Source organism: Myxocyprinus asiaticus, chromosome 11 (genome assembly GCF_019703515.2).
Source record: "Myxocyprinus asiaticus isolate MX2 ecotype Aquarium Trade chromosome 11, UBuf_Myxa_2, whole genome shotgun sequence".
Lineage (NCBI taxonomy): Eukaryota > Metazoa > Chordata > Actinopteri > Cypriniformes > Catostomidae > Myxocyprinus > Myxocyprinus asiaticus.
Window position 1 is genome coordinate 50,162,663 of NC_059354.1, and position 19,744 is coordinate 50,182,406.

At 39.2% G+C, this 19,744-nt stretch overlaps 1 protein-coding gene across 7 annotated transcripts in view; it reads right to left on the reverse strand.

Annotated features, from left to right (window-relative positions):
* Positions 1-19,744, reverse strand: part of LOC127448233 (rho GTPase-activating protein 6-like) — a 60,121-nt gene that overhangs the window by 20,280 nt on the left and 20,097 nt on the right. For all 7 annotated transcript variants that reach the window (XR_007898489.1, XR_007898491.1, XR_007898490.1 and 4 more), the window contains exons 2-8: positions 13,063-13,213; positions 7,610-7,675; positions 3,527-3,789; positions 2,741-2,933; positions 2,288-2,343; positions 1,178-1,328; positions 874-1,022 (exon numbers count right to left, since the gene is read on the reverse strand). Coding sequence is in view for 4 of the 7 variants with exons in the window: in XM_051710619.1 (XP_051566579.1) it covers positions 874-1,022; positions 1,178-1,328; positions 2,288-2,343; positions 2,741-2,933; positions 3,527-3,789; positions 7,610-7,675; positions 13,063-13,213 (1,029 nt within the window). In the remaining 3 variants the exon portion in view is untranslated. The remainder of the gene's footprint in view (positions 1-873; positions 1,023-1,177; positions 1,329-2,287; positions 2,344-2,740; positions 2,934-3,526; positions 3,790-7,609; positions 7,676-13,062; positions 13,214-19,744) is intronic.

Genomic DNA, 19,744 nt, shown 5'->3' on the forward strand with positions numbered 1-19,744 from the left:
TACCGGGTCCATGGACGCGGCCAGGAGAATGCAATAAGTTGAGAATTCCAAAATAAAAGTCCCTGGATCATCAAGACAAGCATATGTGGTGCCATTTGAAAGCTTAGAATCTGAACTTTTCACAGAACTCTGTCACTTTTGCATTTATGTTATATAAAATAACAAGATTAGACCTGAAATCCTCACAAATGAGCGCCACCTTTTGGTAATGAAATATAAACGTGAATATAAAAGTGTTTCACTAATTAGCCATGTCATATATCAAACGAAAGCTCTCATTCTTAGGAATTTGACTGTCTCGTTTATTTTGTTGTCGTAACACCACAGTTTGAGTGTTTATCAAAAGAATCATGAAGTGAAATATGATCTCTGTAAGACAATAAAGACAAACGACTCCCGTCTGCTCCGATCACTGCTTCTGTAAGCCCCAAATAGCCACAAACTCTATATCAGCTCTTACCTTAGGTTGTTTTCTTTCAAATGAGCCATTGTTTACTTGTCTGTGAGCTTGTTTGGGTGAATAATCCAGTGTTGTGTCTCACAAGTTCAGAACAAAATATGCAGTCCAACAGAAAAAGCATGATAAACAAATCATCAGAATAATACGTTCTCAGCTATTGATGATGTAATGTTATACATCAGGATCTCAGCTTTCCAATGACACCAACACTGAGCTTCTAGTCCATTGAGAAGCCGAGATATTTGAACAGCTCAGCTGCGTTAGAGCGCCACCTACATTTCAGATCTGTATATTGTGATTGGACTAAATCAATTCAATCCAATATTCTAGATGTTAGCTTATTTTAAAATCATTGCGAATGTACTGTGAAAAGTCTGTAATTATATCACCCAGCCCCATCACCCAAACATCACCTCCTGTCCTTCAGTATCCAGCGAGTCCTCTGCGTGATTGGCCACGTTGGACAGGAAGTGAAGTAAGCACTGAAGCGTGTCACAGTTGCAGGCGGGCAGCAGACAGATGAGCAGCTGCATCAATGTGTGTTGATCTGCGCAGTTTAGAGCTGCACAAACACACAGAGAACAACAGAGTGCAACATTTACTAAGAATCACACTTATTTGTCCCTATGTCTTTTGCAATAGAACTTTACTTATCTCAGGGAAAACAATAAGCATAAATGTCGAATATGAACCCTTTAAAAACATTCTTCTCCTCACATGCGCAGTTGATGAAGGCCGTGTAGAGTTCCCGGGTCAGCAGTGGATGGGGCATGTCTCTGAGGAACTCTTTGAGCAGAGCCGCCACATCATGAACACTGTGCTGATGATCCAGAACAACATCTGAACCCCGATTAAACTCCTTACGCAACTGAACCACACACAACACACAAAACATCAAGACTGTTTCAACAGAGACGAGATTCTCATTGGTCTTTACAGGGTTCTCACAAGTTTTGACCAGTGTCAGAAATTAAGGTAGGCTGGAGGCATAACTGCCATCAAAATGACAAAAATGCCCCAGAAATTCAAAACATGTGCGCAAAAATGCCCTCGTAATAAAGTCTTCTGTTTTTTATTGGTAACATCTAAAGCGACTGTTATAGTCGTAGTTGTACATTATATAATATTGACGTGAACAATTGACGAGTTGATGTTGATTACATTTTAAAGGGACGAGGTTATAAATTCTCAATCTTTAGGATTTGTTTTAATTAATTGATTCAATTGAAGTCAACAGATGAGCACAGTTTGTTTTCAATGGTTAGAAAATAATTTACCCTCATACTGTAAAAAAAAAAAAAAAAAAAAGCCCAATAAAATCAAATGCGGTGGCAAATATTGAACCCTATTAAAAGTTAATTTTTAAAAATCATGAATTCTTTAAAAGTCCTTATATCATGTCGGCAAATTATTTAATTATTTCGAAAGCACTAAATTATTGCATTTTTGAAAAATAATAGACGATGAACCATTAAATTATTAAAAATAATGTACAACCGAGGTGTGACATGGTAATGTAATGCATTAACACCTTGGGGTGTGCATTATTTTTCAATAATTCAATGGCCTGTCATTAATTATTTCTTACTTAAAATTCAGACCAATTCCCTAATGAATCATTTAGACCAATTTGTGAATCGGTTCGACTGATTCATTACAAATAGCTAATGCTAAATAATAATATCAGGCCTGGACAAACACATTTAAAATAGTCAGATTTTCCATGATCAAAAAAACCCCTGTCTTTATTGCCAACTGCTGATAAAAAAAAAGAAAAAATAAACAAACATTTTATTGCCCCTAAAACACGAAATAGGCGGTTCTCACCTGTCGAACTCTTTTCTTGGAGCTTCCTACACGGAAAATTCCCACCGTCTGCAGACCTTAATGGTAATAAAGAAAACATACAGCATGTTTATGTTAATGTCTAATCGAAAATATAAAAAATCATTTTGATGAACGACATAAAGTGTGGTAGATACTGCCAAAATATGGCCAAAAACCACCCACTTAGACAGAAAGAGACCATCTGACTGAAGTAAGGTGACCAATCATTGCATTTAGGGGTGGCTTTTTCTGAAATAGATTATACCTCATAAAACGGTGAGACCGGAATGGTCTGTCCAAAAATTATCAGTCAGAATAATTTCACAGATGTAACTCTCATGGATATCTAGTAGTGCTAGATATCTAATCTCTGCTGTTATTTTTAACTTTACGACACAAAAGAACCCTTCAGATGCAGTTGGACTGAAGCTTTTAGAATGAGACAACACTGACCATATTTCTCCAGATGTTGGCAGCAGCTGTCAATCACTCGTGGCACTTGTCTGTAGATGGGATTGAGGCTGAGTTTTGTGTCTCTCGTGTTCTTCTCTCCGTGTGACTGCGCAGGCAGCGACAGCTGAAGCGCCTCCAGCAGACGAGAGTGAGCGTCATCCAGATCAGTGATGCAGTCCACAGACACGCCGCCCTACATAATGATAAATTGATGGGACTAGTTGGCAGGGGTAGTGCTCTTGTTAACATTGCTCAGCAACTGTAAACTAAAGTGGGTATTGATTCGATTTGGATTCACAAGAACTCTTTTTTTTCTCCCCTTTTCTCCCCAATTTGGAATACCCAATTCCCAATGCACTCTAAGTCCTCATGGTGGCGTAGTGACTCGCCTCAATCTGGGTGGCGAAGGACGACTCTCAGTTGCCTCCGCATCCACGCATCTTATCACATGGCTTGTTGAGCGCGTTACCGCAGAGACCTAGTGCGTGTGGAGGCTCACACTATTCTCCGTGGCATCCACGCACAACTCAACACGCACCCCACCGAGAGCAAGAACCACATTATAGCGACCATGAGGAGGTTAACCCAACGTGACTCTTCCCACCCTAGCAACCAGGCCAATTGGTTGCTTAGGAAGCCTGGCTGGAGTCACTCAGCACGCCCTGGATTCGAACTTGCGACCCCAGGTGTGGTAGTCAGCGTCTTTACTTGCTGAGCTACCCAGGCCCCCCATGGCATAGAACTCTTTAATGAATGGGAAAAATTTGATATAAAGCGCTACTCTACCCGTCTCTGCGAGCGCAGGGCCGTCTCTGGCGTGCCGGGGGAGCTGGTCGCATTGGGTGTCTCAACGGTGGAGCTGAGGGAGGAGTTACTGCTAGAAAGCTCCTTGTGATTGGCTCTCCGGCCGGTCAGGTGCAGGAGCGAGGACGCCTGGTCTACAAGGTCCTGCTGCACATCCTGCTCCCGTTCGTCCTGGAGCTGCTTATGACGCCGGTCATTAAAAATCACCTGCGAGAGCGGCACGCCAAACGCCTGAGGATCACACTCTGAGCAAGAGAGAGAGAGATTTCTTAAAGCACTTACTGTAAATAATTTTTACATTAACATCTGTTTATTACTTGAGCTTCAAAGCGTCTAAAACGTTCTTTTTGAGTTTGGACAACATGGATCTCTGTCTGGTATCCCTTGCAAGTGTACCTGCAAAATTTACCAGCTTTACCAAGTTCAAAGGAATAGCTCACCCAAAACTGAAAATTCTGTCATCATTTACTCACCCTCATGCAATCCTAGATGTGTATGACTTTATTTTTTCCTATAAATAGCATTATTTATATTATTAATAATATTGCCAAAATTTTGAAGCTCTAAAATTCCAATTAGTCAACATAAAAGTAACCCATAAGATCAATATTTAAGCCCTCTTTACTATAAATTCTCCTCCCTGCTCAGTCAATCTCCAATTTAACTTTCACTTTCTTCTTCTTGTGTTTTTGGTGATTCACATTTTTCATGCATATCGCCCCCTACAGGACTAAGAGAGGACTTAAATATTTATCTTTTCTCACCCACATCTATCATATCACTTCTGAAGACATGGATTAAAACACTGGATTCGTATGGATTACTTTTATGATGCCTTTATGTTCTTTTTGGAGCTTCAAAATTTTGCCATCCATTCACTTATACTGTATGGACCTAGAGAGCTGATATACTCTTCTAAAAATCTTCATTTGTGTTCTGCAGATGAAAGAAAGTCATACACATCTGGGATGGCATGAGGGTGAGTAAATGTTGAGAAAATTGTCCTTTTTGGGTGAACTATCCCTTTAAGGCCTATTCATACCAAGACACAGTTACCATTCCAAGCAAGATTATTAAAATAAATAGTGGAATCCCAAGGAGGGATTTTTTTTATAATTAAATAGTTATGTGTTCCCTCACGATAAATTAACCATAGTTTTACAGCAGTAACTCAAAGTAAAACCATAGTAATCACAAAATGTATTTATTCATGGTTTTACTACAGTAACCATACTTTAACAATGATATTCGTAGTAAAACCATACTAATACATATTAATACAGGAAAATTTAAAAATAGGATAAAAATATAATATTTTTTGGTTACTATCTTTTTTACTACAAACACCATGGTTTTATAGCATTATAGTAAAATCATGGTTTCTACAGTTATGACTACAACTATATTGCTATAGTAAAACCATGGCTAATTTGTTGTGAGGGAACCTAAAATAATTGCAAGAGAACACAAAACTCAGAAAAAATGTCTCCCTGTCATCCGTCTGCAAATAAACTGAATGGACAATAAGAGACTAGCTTTTTATCCATGTTTCCGGCTCCTGCACAATCTAGCATGTTGGTCGCACTAAAGCTATTTTGGTAATCGCCACTGGACGTGGAGCTGATGCTATCTTTGTGCTCAAAAAGAGGGTGTGCAAACATGACACTTAAAATAGCTGCAGTCCATGAACTCTTTGTACTACAGACATACAGTTGAATTCAGTTTACATACACCTTAGCCAAATACATTTAAACTCAGTTTTTCACAATTCCCGATATTTAATCGTAGAAAACATTCCCTGTCTTATGTCAGTTAGGATCACTACTTTATTTTAGGAATGTGAAATGTCAGAATAATAGTAGAGAGAATGATTTATTTCAGCTTTTATTTCTTTCATCACATTCTCAGTGGGTCAGAAGTTTACATACACTTTGTTAGTATTTGGTAGCATCGCCTTTAAATTGTTTAACTTGGGTCAAATGTTTTGGGTATCTTTCCACAAGCTTCTCACAATAAGTTGCTGGAATTTTGGCCCATTCCTCCAGACAGAACTGGTGTAACTGAGTCAGGTTTGTTGGCCTCCTTGCTCGCACACACAAATTTTCTATCAGATTGAGGTCAGGGCTTTGTGATGGCCACTCCAATACCTTGACTTTGTTGTCCTTAAGCCATTTTGCCACAACTTTGGAGGTATGCTTGGGGTCACTGTCCATTTGTAAGACCCATTTGCGACTGAGCTTTAACTTCCTGGCTGATGTCTTGAGATGTTGCTTCAATCCACATAATTTTCCTTCCTCATGATGCCATCTATTTTGTGAAGTGCACCAGTCCCTCTTGCAGCAAAGCACCCCCACAACATGATGCTGCCACCCCCATGCTTCACGGTTGGGATGGTGTTCTTCAGCTTGAAAGCCTCACCCTTTTCCTCCAAACATATCGATGGTCATTATGCCTAAACAGTTCAATTTTTGTTTCATCAGACCAGAGGACATTTCTCCAAAAAGTAAGATCTTTGTCCCCATGTGCACTTGCAAACTGTAGTCTGGATTTTTTATGGCGGTTTTGGAGCAGTGGCTTCTTCCTTGCTGAGCAGCCTTTCAGGTTATGTCAATATAGGACTCGTTTTACTGTGGATATAGATACTTGTCTACCTGTTTCCTCCAGCATCTTCACAAGGTCCTTTGCTGTTGTTCTGGGATTGATTTGCATTTTACGCACCAAACTACATTCATCTCTAAGAGACAGAATGCGTCTCCTTCCTGAGCGGTATGATGTCTGCGTGGTCCCATGGTGTTTATACTTGCGTACTATTGTTCGTACAGATGAACGTGGTACCTTCAGGCATTTGGAAATTGCTCCCAAGGATGAATCAGACTTGTGGAGGTCCACAATTTTTTTTTCTGAGGTCTTGGCTGATTTCTTTTAATTTTCCCATGATGTCAAGCAAAGAGGCACTGAGTTTGAAGGTAGGTCTTAAAATACATCCACAGGTACACCTCCAATTCAGTACACCTCCTATCAGAAGCTAACTGGCTAATTGTCTAAAGGCTTGACATCATTTTCTGGAATTTTCCAAGCTGCTTAAAGGCACAGTTAACTTAGTGTATGTAAACGTCTGACCCACTGGAATTGTGATATAGTCAATTAAAAATGAAACAATCTGTCTGTAAACAATTGTTGGAAAAATTACTCATGTCATGCACAAAGTAGATGTCTTGCCAAAACTATAGTTTGCTAATATAAAATGAGTTTTAATGACTTCAACCTAAGTGTATGTAAACTTCTGATTTCAACTGTATGTGACCCCGGGCTCTTTTGAAAGTCCGCTAATAATACACATTATATGCAAAATAAGGACATATTAAAACATCCTTTCAAGCCAATTCAAAGCAAATACCTAATATTAACCAATTTCTCCTTATTTTTTCTTTCCACAAGGAATATCACAGAAAATAAACCATTAAAGGATGCACGTATATGTTTGATTTTCTCCTTCATGTGAAAGTGAAAATGAATCCCTGTGAGGATCTGCGCTTTGACTGTAAATGGAGGAACTGCGGAATGTCTTGGATTGTTTTTGTTATTTCTTGAGGCAGTCGGAGCGCAGCGGGAGCGTCTGCATTCCTGCACACATTACTGCGCAGCGAGTGAGACGTGCTCAGGCGGATCAGCTGCTGGAATGGTGTGTTCAGGGTGAAAGCACTCTACATATGAACAGTGGGCACCAAATTCTGAGAACACACTGGAAATCTGGGATTTCTGTTTTTCATTAAAACCTAAATATAAACAGAAATGTTTATAAAAAAAAATGTAAAAAGAAAAGTAATGGCATAAACAGATTATGCACTATTTGTAGGTTACTAATCAAACATAAGTATATTAGTGGCATTGAACATGTTAGAGCCAGAGTGGCTTCAACTTCTATTTACCCAAAAGTGAAGAATTTGTTCTCTTAAACACATGGGATGTAAACGCTACTTTATTTTTGAATTGTTTTTGCACTGTTCCTTAAATGGAAACATCTAGTGTTGCTGAGTTGAGATATACATCTTCAAAAATCAATACCTTTGTCCTTTTCTTTTGATAAAGAATCCAGCTTTCTCCTGAGATACTTTTTATGCTTCTGGCAATCTAGAAAAGAGATTGAGAATACAAAACATTATGAACAGAAAACAACAACAAAACTCTCAAGACAATCGAACACTTAGGACAACTAGGCCGGGGCAACATAAGCTAACATTTTTTTTTACAATTTAAATAAAAAAATCTTTATATTAGGGCTGTCGAATTAACACAAAAATAAATAAATAACGCACTTAAGCGTGCCCACTGACGCGTACGTAAATTCCATAATAAAAGTCTGAATTTTCCTTCCATTTGAGCAATTCAAGTTTGAAGTACATGTGTTTTTACAGGCCGCGCCAATAGGTGGCAGCGTGCCTCAACAAACCTCACAAACGCAGAATGAGAACCGCTCACTGAGGTGGAAGCACAACAGAAATCAGGAATCTTGAGACATGATTTTTAAAGTTTCCGTTACTTTTAACTTGACAAAGTGTCCTAAAAATGTGCCGTTTATGATGCTGAATACCAGGGTGATGCTCCAAACGTGTCTGTCTGAGGCACGCATAAGTACATAGTGCGACAATTAAAAATAGCACAGACGGGACGCAAGAGCGCATACTGTGAGAAATGGACACATTGACTAACAGATTGCTGTCAACTGTAGGCAAGTTCAGTGATATGAGAATAAAACAAACAATATTGTATATTGAGTTTTTAAGCCACCTTTTGTATTGTTTAATCAATGCTTTATTTATCTGCCACCAGAGGCGGAATGGCCATTGGGAGAACCAGGAATTTTCCCGGTGGGTCAGGTACGAAACGGTGCCGCGGTATGCCAAAGTGGGCTGCAATATCTGTAAGGGGTCCGCGATAAGCTGAAGGAGCCCGTGAAATGATGCCGCGATATGCCAAAGTGGGCCGTGATATCTGTAAGGGGTCCGCGATAAGCTGAAGGAGCCCACGAAACGGTGCCACGATATGCCAAAGTGGGCCGCGATGTCTGTAAGGTGTCCACGATAAGCTGAAGGAGCCCGTGAAACGGTGCTGCGATATGCCAAAGTGGGCTGCGATATCTGTAAGGGGTCCACGATAAGCTGAAGGAGCCCACGAAACGGTGCCACGATATGCCAAAGTGGGCCGCGATATCTGTAAGGGGTCCTTGATAAGTTGAAGGAGCCCGCAAAAATGTGCCGCGATATGCCAAAGTGGGCCGCGATATCTGTAAGGTGTCCGCGATAAGCTGAAGGAGCCCACGAAACGGTGCCACGATATGCCAAAGTGGGCCGCGATATCTGTAAGGGGTCCTTGATAAGTTGAAGGAGCCCGCAAAAATGTGCCGCGATATGCCAAAGTGGGCCGCGATATCTGTAAGGTGTCCACGATAAGCTGAAGGAGCCCGCGAAACGGTGCTGCGATATGCCAAAGTGGGCTGCGATATCTGTAAGGGGTCCGCGATAAGGTGAAGGAGCCCACAAAACGGTGCCGCGGTATGCCAAAGTGGGCCGCGATATCTGTAAGGGGTCCACGATAAGCTGAAGGAGCCCGCGAAACAATGCCGCGATATGCCAAAGTGGGCCGCGAGATCTGTAAGGGGTCCACGATAAGCTGAAGGAGCCCGCGAAACCGTGCTGCGATATGCCAAAGTGGGCCGCAATATCTGTAAGGGGTCCACGATAAGCTGAAGGAGCCCACAAAACAGAGCCGCGATATACCAAAGTGGGCCGTGATATCTGTAAGGGGTCCGCGATAAGCCGAAGGAGCCCGCGAAACGGTGCCACGATATGCCAAAGTGGGCCGCGATATCTGTAAGGGGTCCTCGATAAGTTGAAGGAGCCCGCAAAAATGTGCCACGATATGCCAAAGTGGGCCGTGATATCTGTAAGGGGTCCTCGATAAGTTGAAGGAGCCCGCAAAAATGTGCTACGATATGCCAAAGTGGGCCGCGATATCTGTTAAGGGGTCCGCGATAAGCTGAAGGAGCCCGTGAAACAGTGCCGTGATATACCAAAGTGGGCCGCAATATCTGTAAGGGGTCCACGATAAGCTGAAGGAGCCCGTGAAACGGTGCCGCAATATGCTGAAGTGATATGCTGAAGTTGTCGTACCCCCCCACCCCGACAACTGCCACAATACTGTAATTTATTTCCAACTGAATTTCAATCAGTATTATATATTTATTATAGGCCCTACATTTTATATTTATATATTTTTTTTATTATTATGCATTATTTAGGCTATATGAATTATCTTTATTTGTAGGCCTTTTTCAGCAAATAATGATGTATGCAAATTAGGGCAGTCAATCTATTAGAATTATTTATCGAGTTAATTACATGGCATGCTAAATAATCTAATTAATCGCAATTAATAGTACATATAAATATTTGCTGAGAAAGGCCCCCAAATTAAGATAATTTTGAAAACATATAATAATTCAAATAATTAGAAATTGTATAACTTGTAATCACTTCATTCTGTTGTGCTTCGTCGAGCTTTTTAAGAACGCGTCTTGTGTGAGCGATTCTCGTTCTGTGGCTGCGCTGCTTTTGAGGTTTGTCGAGGCGCGCTGACTGCCCCCTGCTGATGCCACTCGGACAAATGCATACTTCAAGCTCGAATTGCTCGGATGGTAGGAAAATATGTACTTTTATTACGGAATTTATGTACAGGTCAAGGGGCATGATTACTTGAGTTAATTTTTTAATACGTAATTTTTTTTAAATATAATTAATCATTTTAAATCGACAGCCCTAAATAAAATACAGTACAATTCTTGTTAAAAATAATCAATGCATGTTTTCAACACCATTTTCTACTAAATGATCACAAGGAAGATTTGTGTTGATAAAAAAGCACTAATATAACAACACATATCAGTGCATAGTAATTCAATCATGATTCATTTGTTCTTTTTGGAGTTTAACAGTTTTAATCACCATCCACTTACATTGTGTGAAAAAGAGCAGCTCAGACATTCTGCTAAACATCTTTTGATTCACAGAAGAAAGAAAATAATGGGTGTTTCTTCAACTTAGGACAACTTTACACTCTCACTAGTTGATTTAATTTGTCTACTAACAATGTCCAACAGTGTATGTTCATGCATCACATGAATGTTTTTCAAATAATATGACTGAGGATTTAATCTGGCAAAAGATAATTTCATAGCTAATATTTGATGCATCCTAATACACACAATTAAATCATATTTTCACACTTAATTTGGACAAATCACAGCTTGATTGGAAATGGCGGCCAATTAAAAAAAAAGTGCTATTTCTCTTGATTTTTCTTAGTTTTGTCTCATATTTCATCTGAAGCATGCTCTTCACTGACACTTTTGTCCTCTTGGTTAACAAGTACACTAACTTTTGACAAAACTGTATTAGGGGCTAAACTGTTTGGTGTGCTGGAAATGACACCACAACTGTGGGACAGTCGTAATTTTGCAACATTAGATATAAATAATTTTCACACAATAAATATCGAAAAGGTTTCTGTTTATTTCACTCTTTGTTTAGATGATTATAGTTTTAAACATGTAATAATTTGTATTTTTATAATGGATTTTCATAGTTTAATATTGAAAGTCTGGGTCTTGGACAAAGATTAAAACAGTCACATCATAAACGGCGTTTGAAAAGTCCCAAAAATAAACGATGAAGGCCTGAGATGTTCATATAATAGAAAGAAAAGAAGACAAAATCAAATCTGTCCTAACAAAAATCAACCCGGGACATGAAAGTGCCCAAAGTTGAAGAAACACAGAGTTGGAATGTCACTGGGATCAGTTAAAACACTGATGGAATGTTTTCTTTGTAAGATGAGACAGTGGTACATGCATTCCTTCTGTGTGTGTGTGTGTGTGTGTGTGTGTGTGTGTGTGTGTGTGTGTGTGTGTGAGTGAGTGTGTGAGTGAGTGTGTGTGTGGGCAGGTTATAAGCTGGTAATTACGAGGGTACTATGTTATAATTGTGGTTTATGAGGACATTTCTAGTGTCACTATAATTCAAGAGTCACTTATAAGCATACTAAATGATGGTTTATTGAGAATGTACATTTGCTAGAATGTTTTTTGTGAGGGTTAGGTTTAGGGGTAGGGTTAGGGTTAGGGGATAGAATCTATAGTTTGTACAGTATAAAAATCATTATGTCTATGGAGAGTCCTCATAATGATAGCTGAACAAACATGTGTGTGTGTGTGTGAGTGTGTGAGTGTGTGTGTGAGTGTGTGTGAGTGTGAGTGTGTGAGTGTGTGTGTGAGTGTGTGTGTGTGTGTGTGTGTGTGTGTGTGTGTGTGTGTGTGTATGTGTGTGTGTTGTGTGTGTGTGTGGGCAGGTTTAAGTTGTTTACGAGGACTTTTTTTTTAGGTTATAAACTGGTAATTACAAGGGTATTTGCTATAAATGTGGTTTATGAGGACATTTCTAGTGTCCCCATAATTCAAATCACTTAAAAAACATACTAAACGATGTTTTATTGAAAATGTAAAAATGCAGAAAGTTTTTTGTGAGGGTTAGGGTTAGGGGTAGGGTTAGGGTTAGGGGATAGAATCTATAGTTTATACAGTATAAAAATCATTATGTCTATGGAGAGTCCTCACACGTGTGTGTGTGTGTGTGTGTATGTGTGTGTGTTTAGGGGTAGGGTTAGGGGATAGAATCTATAGTTTGTACAGTATAAAAATCATTATGTCTATGGAGAGTCCTCACACGTGTGTGTGTGTGTGTGTGTGTGTATGTGTGTGTGTTTAGGGGTAGGGTTAGGGGATAGAATCTATAGTTTGTACAGTATAAAAATCATTATGTCTATGGAGAGTCCTCACACGTGTGTGTGTGTGTGTGTGTGTGTGTGTGTATGTGTGTATGTGTGTATGTGTGTGAGTGTGTGTGTGTGTGTGAGTGTGTGAGTGAGTGAGTGTGTGAGTGTGTGAGTGTGTGAGTGTGTGTTTAGGGGTAGGGTTAGGGTTAGGGGATAGAATCTATAGTTTGTACATTATAAATATCATTATGTCTATGGAGAGTCCTCATAATGATAGCTAAACCAACGTGTGTGTGTGTGTGTGTGTGTGTGTGAGGGTTAGGTTTAGGGGTAGGATTAGGGTTAGGGGATGGAATCTATAGTTTGTACAGTATAAAAATCATTATGTCTATGGAGAGTCCTCACACGTGTGTGTGTGTGTGTGTGTGTGTGTGTGTGTGTGTGTATGTGTGTATGTGTGTGAGTGTGTGTGTGTGTGTGAGTGTGTGAGTGAGTGAGTGTGTGAGTGTGTGAGTGTGTGAGTGTGTGTTTAGGGGTAGGGTTAGGGTTAGGGGATAGAATCTATAGTTTGTACATTATAAATATCATTATGTCTATGGAGAGTCCTCATAATGATAGCTAAACCAATGTGTGTGTGCGTGTGTGTGTGTGTGTGCGTGTGCGTGCGTGCGTGTGTGTGTGTGTGTGTGTACCTTTAGGGATGGTGATCTGGCATCCTAAATCAAAGTCTTTTAGCAGTTTGACAAGAGCAACTTCCTGCAGTCGGACTCTCTCCAGCTCAGACAGACTCTGTATGTGAACTGCCTGCAGATGTCCAGATGAACTCTTCCAGGTCAAATCTCCCTGTGAAAGAGAGAAAAAAGACAATTGGTATTTCCTATATCACCTTTTTTGCTTTAATGACATCATGCACTGGAGCAGGCATGAACAAAACCTGATGATTGTGTTATCCAGCGATCTTGTGCAATTCAATGGAAACAAGGAAATCAATGTCACTAATATGTGTATTTAATTCCTACAGAGCCCCTTAGAGGACAGGGAGAGAATATATTCTCTGAAATAGTTTTGTGTTCCCTCGCAATAACTTTATCCAACCTAACCAAAATTAACCACTATTTGTAGTATTAAAAAATAAAGAAAGAAAAGTGAGATCAGATAAATATTTAATCTTTATATTTTCTTATAAATGTCAGAGATGTTTGTGAACATGCTGTAACAAGTTTTGGCATCCCATCAAGGCATTCTGGCAGCAGTGAGCATTGTGCTTGACTCTGGCTGGCACTGACGTTTTCATGACTCTTCTCCTTGTAAGGATTTCTTGGAATGATCACTGAAGCCAGTTTCAGCAGCAGTCTCAGAAGGAACACATGACACTTATGCAGACTTTCGAAACCAAAGAGAGAATCAACAAATGAGTGCAACAACAACTAGTGTAATAAAAAATATACAGTATGTATAGCTGGCAAGACTGTGGTTAATTCTTTAAAAGCGAGATAAAATAGGGAGGTCCGCTGATAGTGGATTTTGCGGATATCCATAAATAATGTGCCGATTAATTAATCAGCTGATAAATTTTTGAAATCAATTTAAAGAACGTAAAAAAATGTTTTTGTCTTTCCTTGCTGTGACGGACACAGACGTAGATGCTACAAGAGTGCAAAATTAATCAAATCCCAGATGCGGTTTATTGTTCAGCCAAAATCCCAATAATAACCAGAAGAAAAAAGAAGATTTGGTCCATGTGAGATTTTTCAACAAGCCCAAAATACACAAGGGACTCTTATTTTGAAATGACCGAGACTTGGCTCTGTTATAATGCTCTAAATTTACATATTTACCAAATTAAGCTCTTTATAGCTTATATATTTACCAGATGAAGGGTTTTTCACCAAGATATTTCACCAGATGAGGTTTAATGAGGAATAAGGTTTATTATTAATAGTTGGAGACACGATGTTTGTGCTGACGCACGCATTTCCGAACATTTTTCTTCGCGTGCCCTCGCTTCAATTTAGAACACTTGATTATCTAATCAAAATAACAAAATATGCATTGAAGTGAGAATAAATATATGGATGAATATTGTCAATGGTGAAAAATTTAGATTCGCCAAATCCTCACATGATTGTTAATAAAAAAAAAAAAAACTATATACGGGACCTGTGTTGCTCAGTGAGTAAAGACTCTGACTACCACACCTGGAGTCGCGAATTCGAATCCAGGGTGTGCTGAGTGACTCCAGTCAGGCTTCCATAGCAACCAGTTGGCCCAGTTGCTAGGGAGGGTAGAGTCACATGGGGTAACCTCCTCGTGGTCACTATAATGTGGTTGTCGCTCTCGATGGGGCACGTGGTGAGTTGTGCGTGGATGCCACAGAGAATAGCGTGAAGCCTCCACACGCACAACGTCTCCGCGGTAATGCGCTCAACAAGCCACGTGATAAGATGCACGGATTGACGGTCTCAGATGTGGAGGCAACTGAGATTCATCCTCCACCACCCGGATTGAAGTGAGTCACTACACCACCACGAGGACTTAGAGCGCATTGGGAATTGGGCATTCCAAATTGGGGATAAAAGGGGAGAAAATCCCCCCCCCCCCCCCCCCACCAAAAAAAAGAAAGTACATGAACTTAAAATAAGTCTAAATGTAGAATCACCTGTTTTACCTGTTTTAGATCATTTGCACTGGTTACCTGTTAAGTACAGGATTGATTCAAAAGTTCTTTTAATGTTTTCTAACCTCGTGCGACCTGTGTTCACATGTGTGGACATTGTATTTTGGCTTCGCTACATGCAACGCATCATTTAAATTAATTTAAACTGACTGAATACTGTTCACAACACTCTACACTGTCATTTAAGAGTTAAACTTCTGTCGCACTGCATCACATGACACAACAGCTTGACGTTGATTTCCGCAAAGTGCTTCAACAGGAGCAGCGCCAACAAAAGTGCCTCTGGTAAGAAACATCTTTAAGTTTTTTAATTGAAACCTGTTTAGTTGTAAAGAGTAGCGTCTCTAGTTTCATCTGATATGCCGCTTTAAAAAATACATTAATTTTTCACGTGTCAGCGCACTGATAAACACGAAGTCCACATATGTGGATTTTGGGACATTATTCCCTCAAACGTTAAAAAAACATGCTAGTTATTCTAAATAACTTTCAACATCAACACATCTGTGGGTCATTTCACTTCATTATCACATTGAGAATACATGTATTCATGCAAAAGCTGAAAAATGTTGCTTTCAGAGGCTTTATATGGAGTTAGGATGAAAATAAGGTGCATTTCTAACTGTTCTGAGACCAGTGCAGACAGACAGCACACTGGAGGTTAAGTCATTCACTAAATAGGGAGCAAGGGAGCATCCTATAGCTCTCTATGCAGTTAAGTGCATTCACTCCTAAAATCTGATCAAAAGTTCAGTTTCAGGCTGCAGATGATGTTTGGATCACTCAACATGTTTGACAGACATGTGACAATGATAATCACTACATAGATTCAGAATTTATAATGTATCATTTTATTTTAACATGGTTGGCTGTGATTGGATGATGCTGGACTTTACTTTAAATCAGAATTATTTATTCAGCTTTATAGAAAATCAGCTGTAATGTCTATAACATCTCAAAAACATGACTAACCAACAATCGTGGCACCTAATAAACTATTTGATGAAAAAAATCTGACTTTCTATAGCTTAGTGTTATTTACAATTTCACAACTTAGTCCCGCTGTCCACATATGAGGACATCAATGTTTAGGAAAAAAATGTTGCTGTTTTTTGCATGTTTATTAGGTGCTACTTGTTACAAATCAAAAAGGGAAATGAAAAATGCACACAGCAGTCACGCTCGGGTCTCAGGAGGTTAAAGCACTTAATGACCTAGCAACGTCATACTGACTGTTTATCGAAATATGTTCCAAGTCGTAGTTTGAGGTCTTCCAATGCAGAATCTTTGACATACTGTAATGTAAACTTCAAGAGATCAGGTGAAGCTGCTTTTAGCCATTATGCCCCAAAAATCTGGAATGTTTTACCTACTGAAATTAGACAAGCACCAAGATTCACATTTTAAAAAGCATTTGAAGACATTTCTTTTTAAGGTTTAAGCTTTTGATTAATATATTTAATGTCTTTTGGTCATTTTATTCAATTTTACATTTGATTTATTTCCCCCCTAATCTTTTCATTCATTTTATTCTTTTATTCTCACTTTATTTTATTATTGGATTTTTGATCTGTTTTTGTACTGTCTTGATTTGTTTTACTTTGTCTGAAAAACACCTGTGATGCACTTTAAGATGCATTTTAGGTATGAAAGGTGCTATTCAAATCAAATGTATTATTATTATTATTATTATTATTGTAAAGTGTCACTATGAAAATTATTAAATATTATTATTCATTGTGTTATTTTAGTAAAAAGCAAAACACATTCAGAGAGCAAAACAAACCTTTTATGGCTGAATGTCTTTGTTTTTCTTCTTCTTCTTTTTGTTTAGCTCTATCATTAATGAGCGGTTGGGGAGAAAACTTCCTGACCTCTTGACCTTTGACTAACCAACCTATAAATCTGTCTGGGCCAGATTATGCTTCCTTTAATCAGCCATCGGTGTGGAAACTGTCATATGAGTCCAGTTCCAAAGAGGCTTACAGTCTTAATATCATGCAAACAGCAATGTAACAGATTAACATATGTAACATGTAACAATGTAACATATTCCGAATTTACTGATTAATGAACCATAAACTCTCCTATCCAGTTACTTGTGCATTACATATATTCCGAAAACCTCAGTGTGGTATTCCAGTGCGTAATTGCCATGTTTGGCTTTCTAACATATCTAAAAATAAGCCAAGAAATATTAGAAAATATATTTATTGCTTCTCATAAAAAAGGATGAGAATTTGCTTTGAATTAAATTAATTATCTTTCTTGTTTTCAGCATAAATCAAACTAAATTTAGAAAAGTTTAGGGGTAAGAAGAATACTTAATTCAATATATATATTTTTACTCACTCTCATGTTGTTCCAAACTACTCTCCTTTCATGCTCCGATTAAGAAAGAAAGTTGTATTTGGAAAACATGAGAGGATGATAATAGAATTTAAATTTCTGGGTGAGCTAATTGCTGTTTAGTTATTTACAATTTAGTGAAACATGTTTTCATGATCATAGTGCTGTCATGTCTGCAGATTTTTTGGCATAGGCAAGAAAGTCTTTCTGTGGACGCAATTACTTTTAGGCTACAGCAGTTACTTATGGCCCTACGTGTCGGGCCAAAACCAGGAAGAATTTGTCGTACATTCAAAAATGAATGACTATGACGAGGGTCAAACTTAACTTGTTGAGCTTTACATTAAAAGGTAGGTTACCCTGTGGAGTCAAGTCAATTCCTTTTTATTTGTAGACCCCCAAGTGAGCAAGCCAAAGGCGACCGTGGAGATTATTTGGAAACAAACAAGTTAATTCATTCTTGAGATCTAAACATGTGGAATGCATTTCCTTCCCCATTTATGGTATGAAATGAATATCGTGATAAATATCGATATCGAACGATACCTGTGCTTCCTATAAAGAAAAATCACTTATGAGATCTGTATAATATCTCTGCACGCTTTCTGAGAGACGTACAACTGCTTTCAAATGCTCACACACAAATTTGACACAAATCTGGGGAAAAATAGAATGCACAATTTGTCAAATTAAAGTCGTAATAGGTCCTAGTGTGACTATCAAACCGCAAAAGATTGTGATGTAATTAATAAATATACTGTCTGCATGTGCTGAAAGCTTTACAGTGAATCTGTGAAGTCACTCATATGCTAAAACATCACATTATGAGCATCACACATTTTGCGTGCTGTAGAAGATGACAGAACGGAGTGCTCATTCACTTTATCACAAGCAGCACCTACAGAAAAAATATTTATCTAATTAAATTAGGGCTGGACGATATGTCTTAAATTATATCTCGATATTTTTCAGCCTATTTCAATATATATCTCGATAATTATGTATTTGCTCTAAAATGGCTCAAAAGCGTTTTTATTTTTTATTTAATTTTATCAGAGGAACCATCATTTCATCCAAATAGCCATTGAGATATACATCATGATGGCGCCGCGGATGGCCACCTCAGTGTGGCACGCTCCTATTGTTTTGTTGTTTTTGTTTGTTTGTCCTGTGTTTAGTAATCTTTTTCCAGTCAGTTTTACCAGAGACGAACTGCTGAACATTCGACAGCTTATACCACCAGACAATCTTTTCCCGGTTTTTGAATATTCAGACGTTTTGCTAGACATTTTTGTTGGAGGCGCGGCTTTGTTGTTCAGGAGACGCAGGCGAGGGAGACGAGCAGGCACGCTGGTCAAACTCCGTCGGCGGGGCTTTCCAACAGCACTGCCGAGCATTCATCTTGCGAATCTCCGCTCTCTCCCTAACAAAACGGACGAACTACATCTCCTCACCTGCACAAACAAGGACTTTTCAAACTCTGCTGCCTTGTGCTTCACAGAAACCTGGCTGAGTGAAGCCATTCCGGACAGCGCGTTACATCTGCCGGGCTTCCAGCTGTTCAGAGCGGATCGCATCGCAGAGTTAACGGGGAAAACGAGAGGTGGTGGAACATGCTTTTATATCAATGAAAGTTGGTGTACAGATGTAACAACGTTAAAGAAGATGTGCTGTCCTAATTTGGAAGCGCTCTTTATTAACTGTAAGCCTTTCTATTCGCCGTGGGAGTTTTCCTCGTTTATTCTGGTGAGTGTGAATATCGCGCCAAACGTGTGTTTGAATGCGGCAGTGCAACAGCTGGCTGATCAAATCACAGACACAGAACAAAAATACCCGGACTCAGTTATTATTATTTTTGGGGATTTTAACAAAGCAAACCTCACACGTGAACTGCCCAAATACAAACAGCACATTACATGCCCAACCAGAGACAGGAACATACTGGATCATTGCTACACAACAATAAAGGATGCATATCGCTCTGTTCCTAGAGCAGCTTTGGGACTCTCTGATCACAGTCTGGTTCATCTTCTTCCAACCTACAGACAGAAATTAAAATCTGCTAAGCCTGTATTAAGGACTGTAAAGAGATGGACCAATGAAGCAGAGCGGAAACTACAAGCCTGCTTCGATTGCACAGATTGGAGTGTTTTTGAGGCTGCAGCCACAGACCTGGACGAGCTCACAGATACTGTTACATCATATATCAGTTTCTGTGAGGATATGTGCATTCCTACTAGGACATTTAAAGTTCAACAACGACAAACCATGGTTTACAGCAGAGCTCAGGCAGCTTCGTCAGGCCAAAGAGGATGCTTACAGGGGTGGGGATAAAGTCTTGTACAATC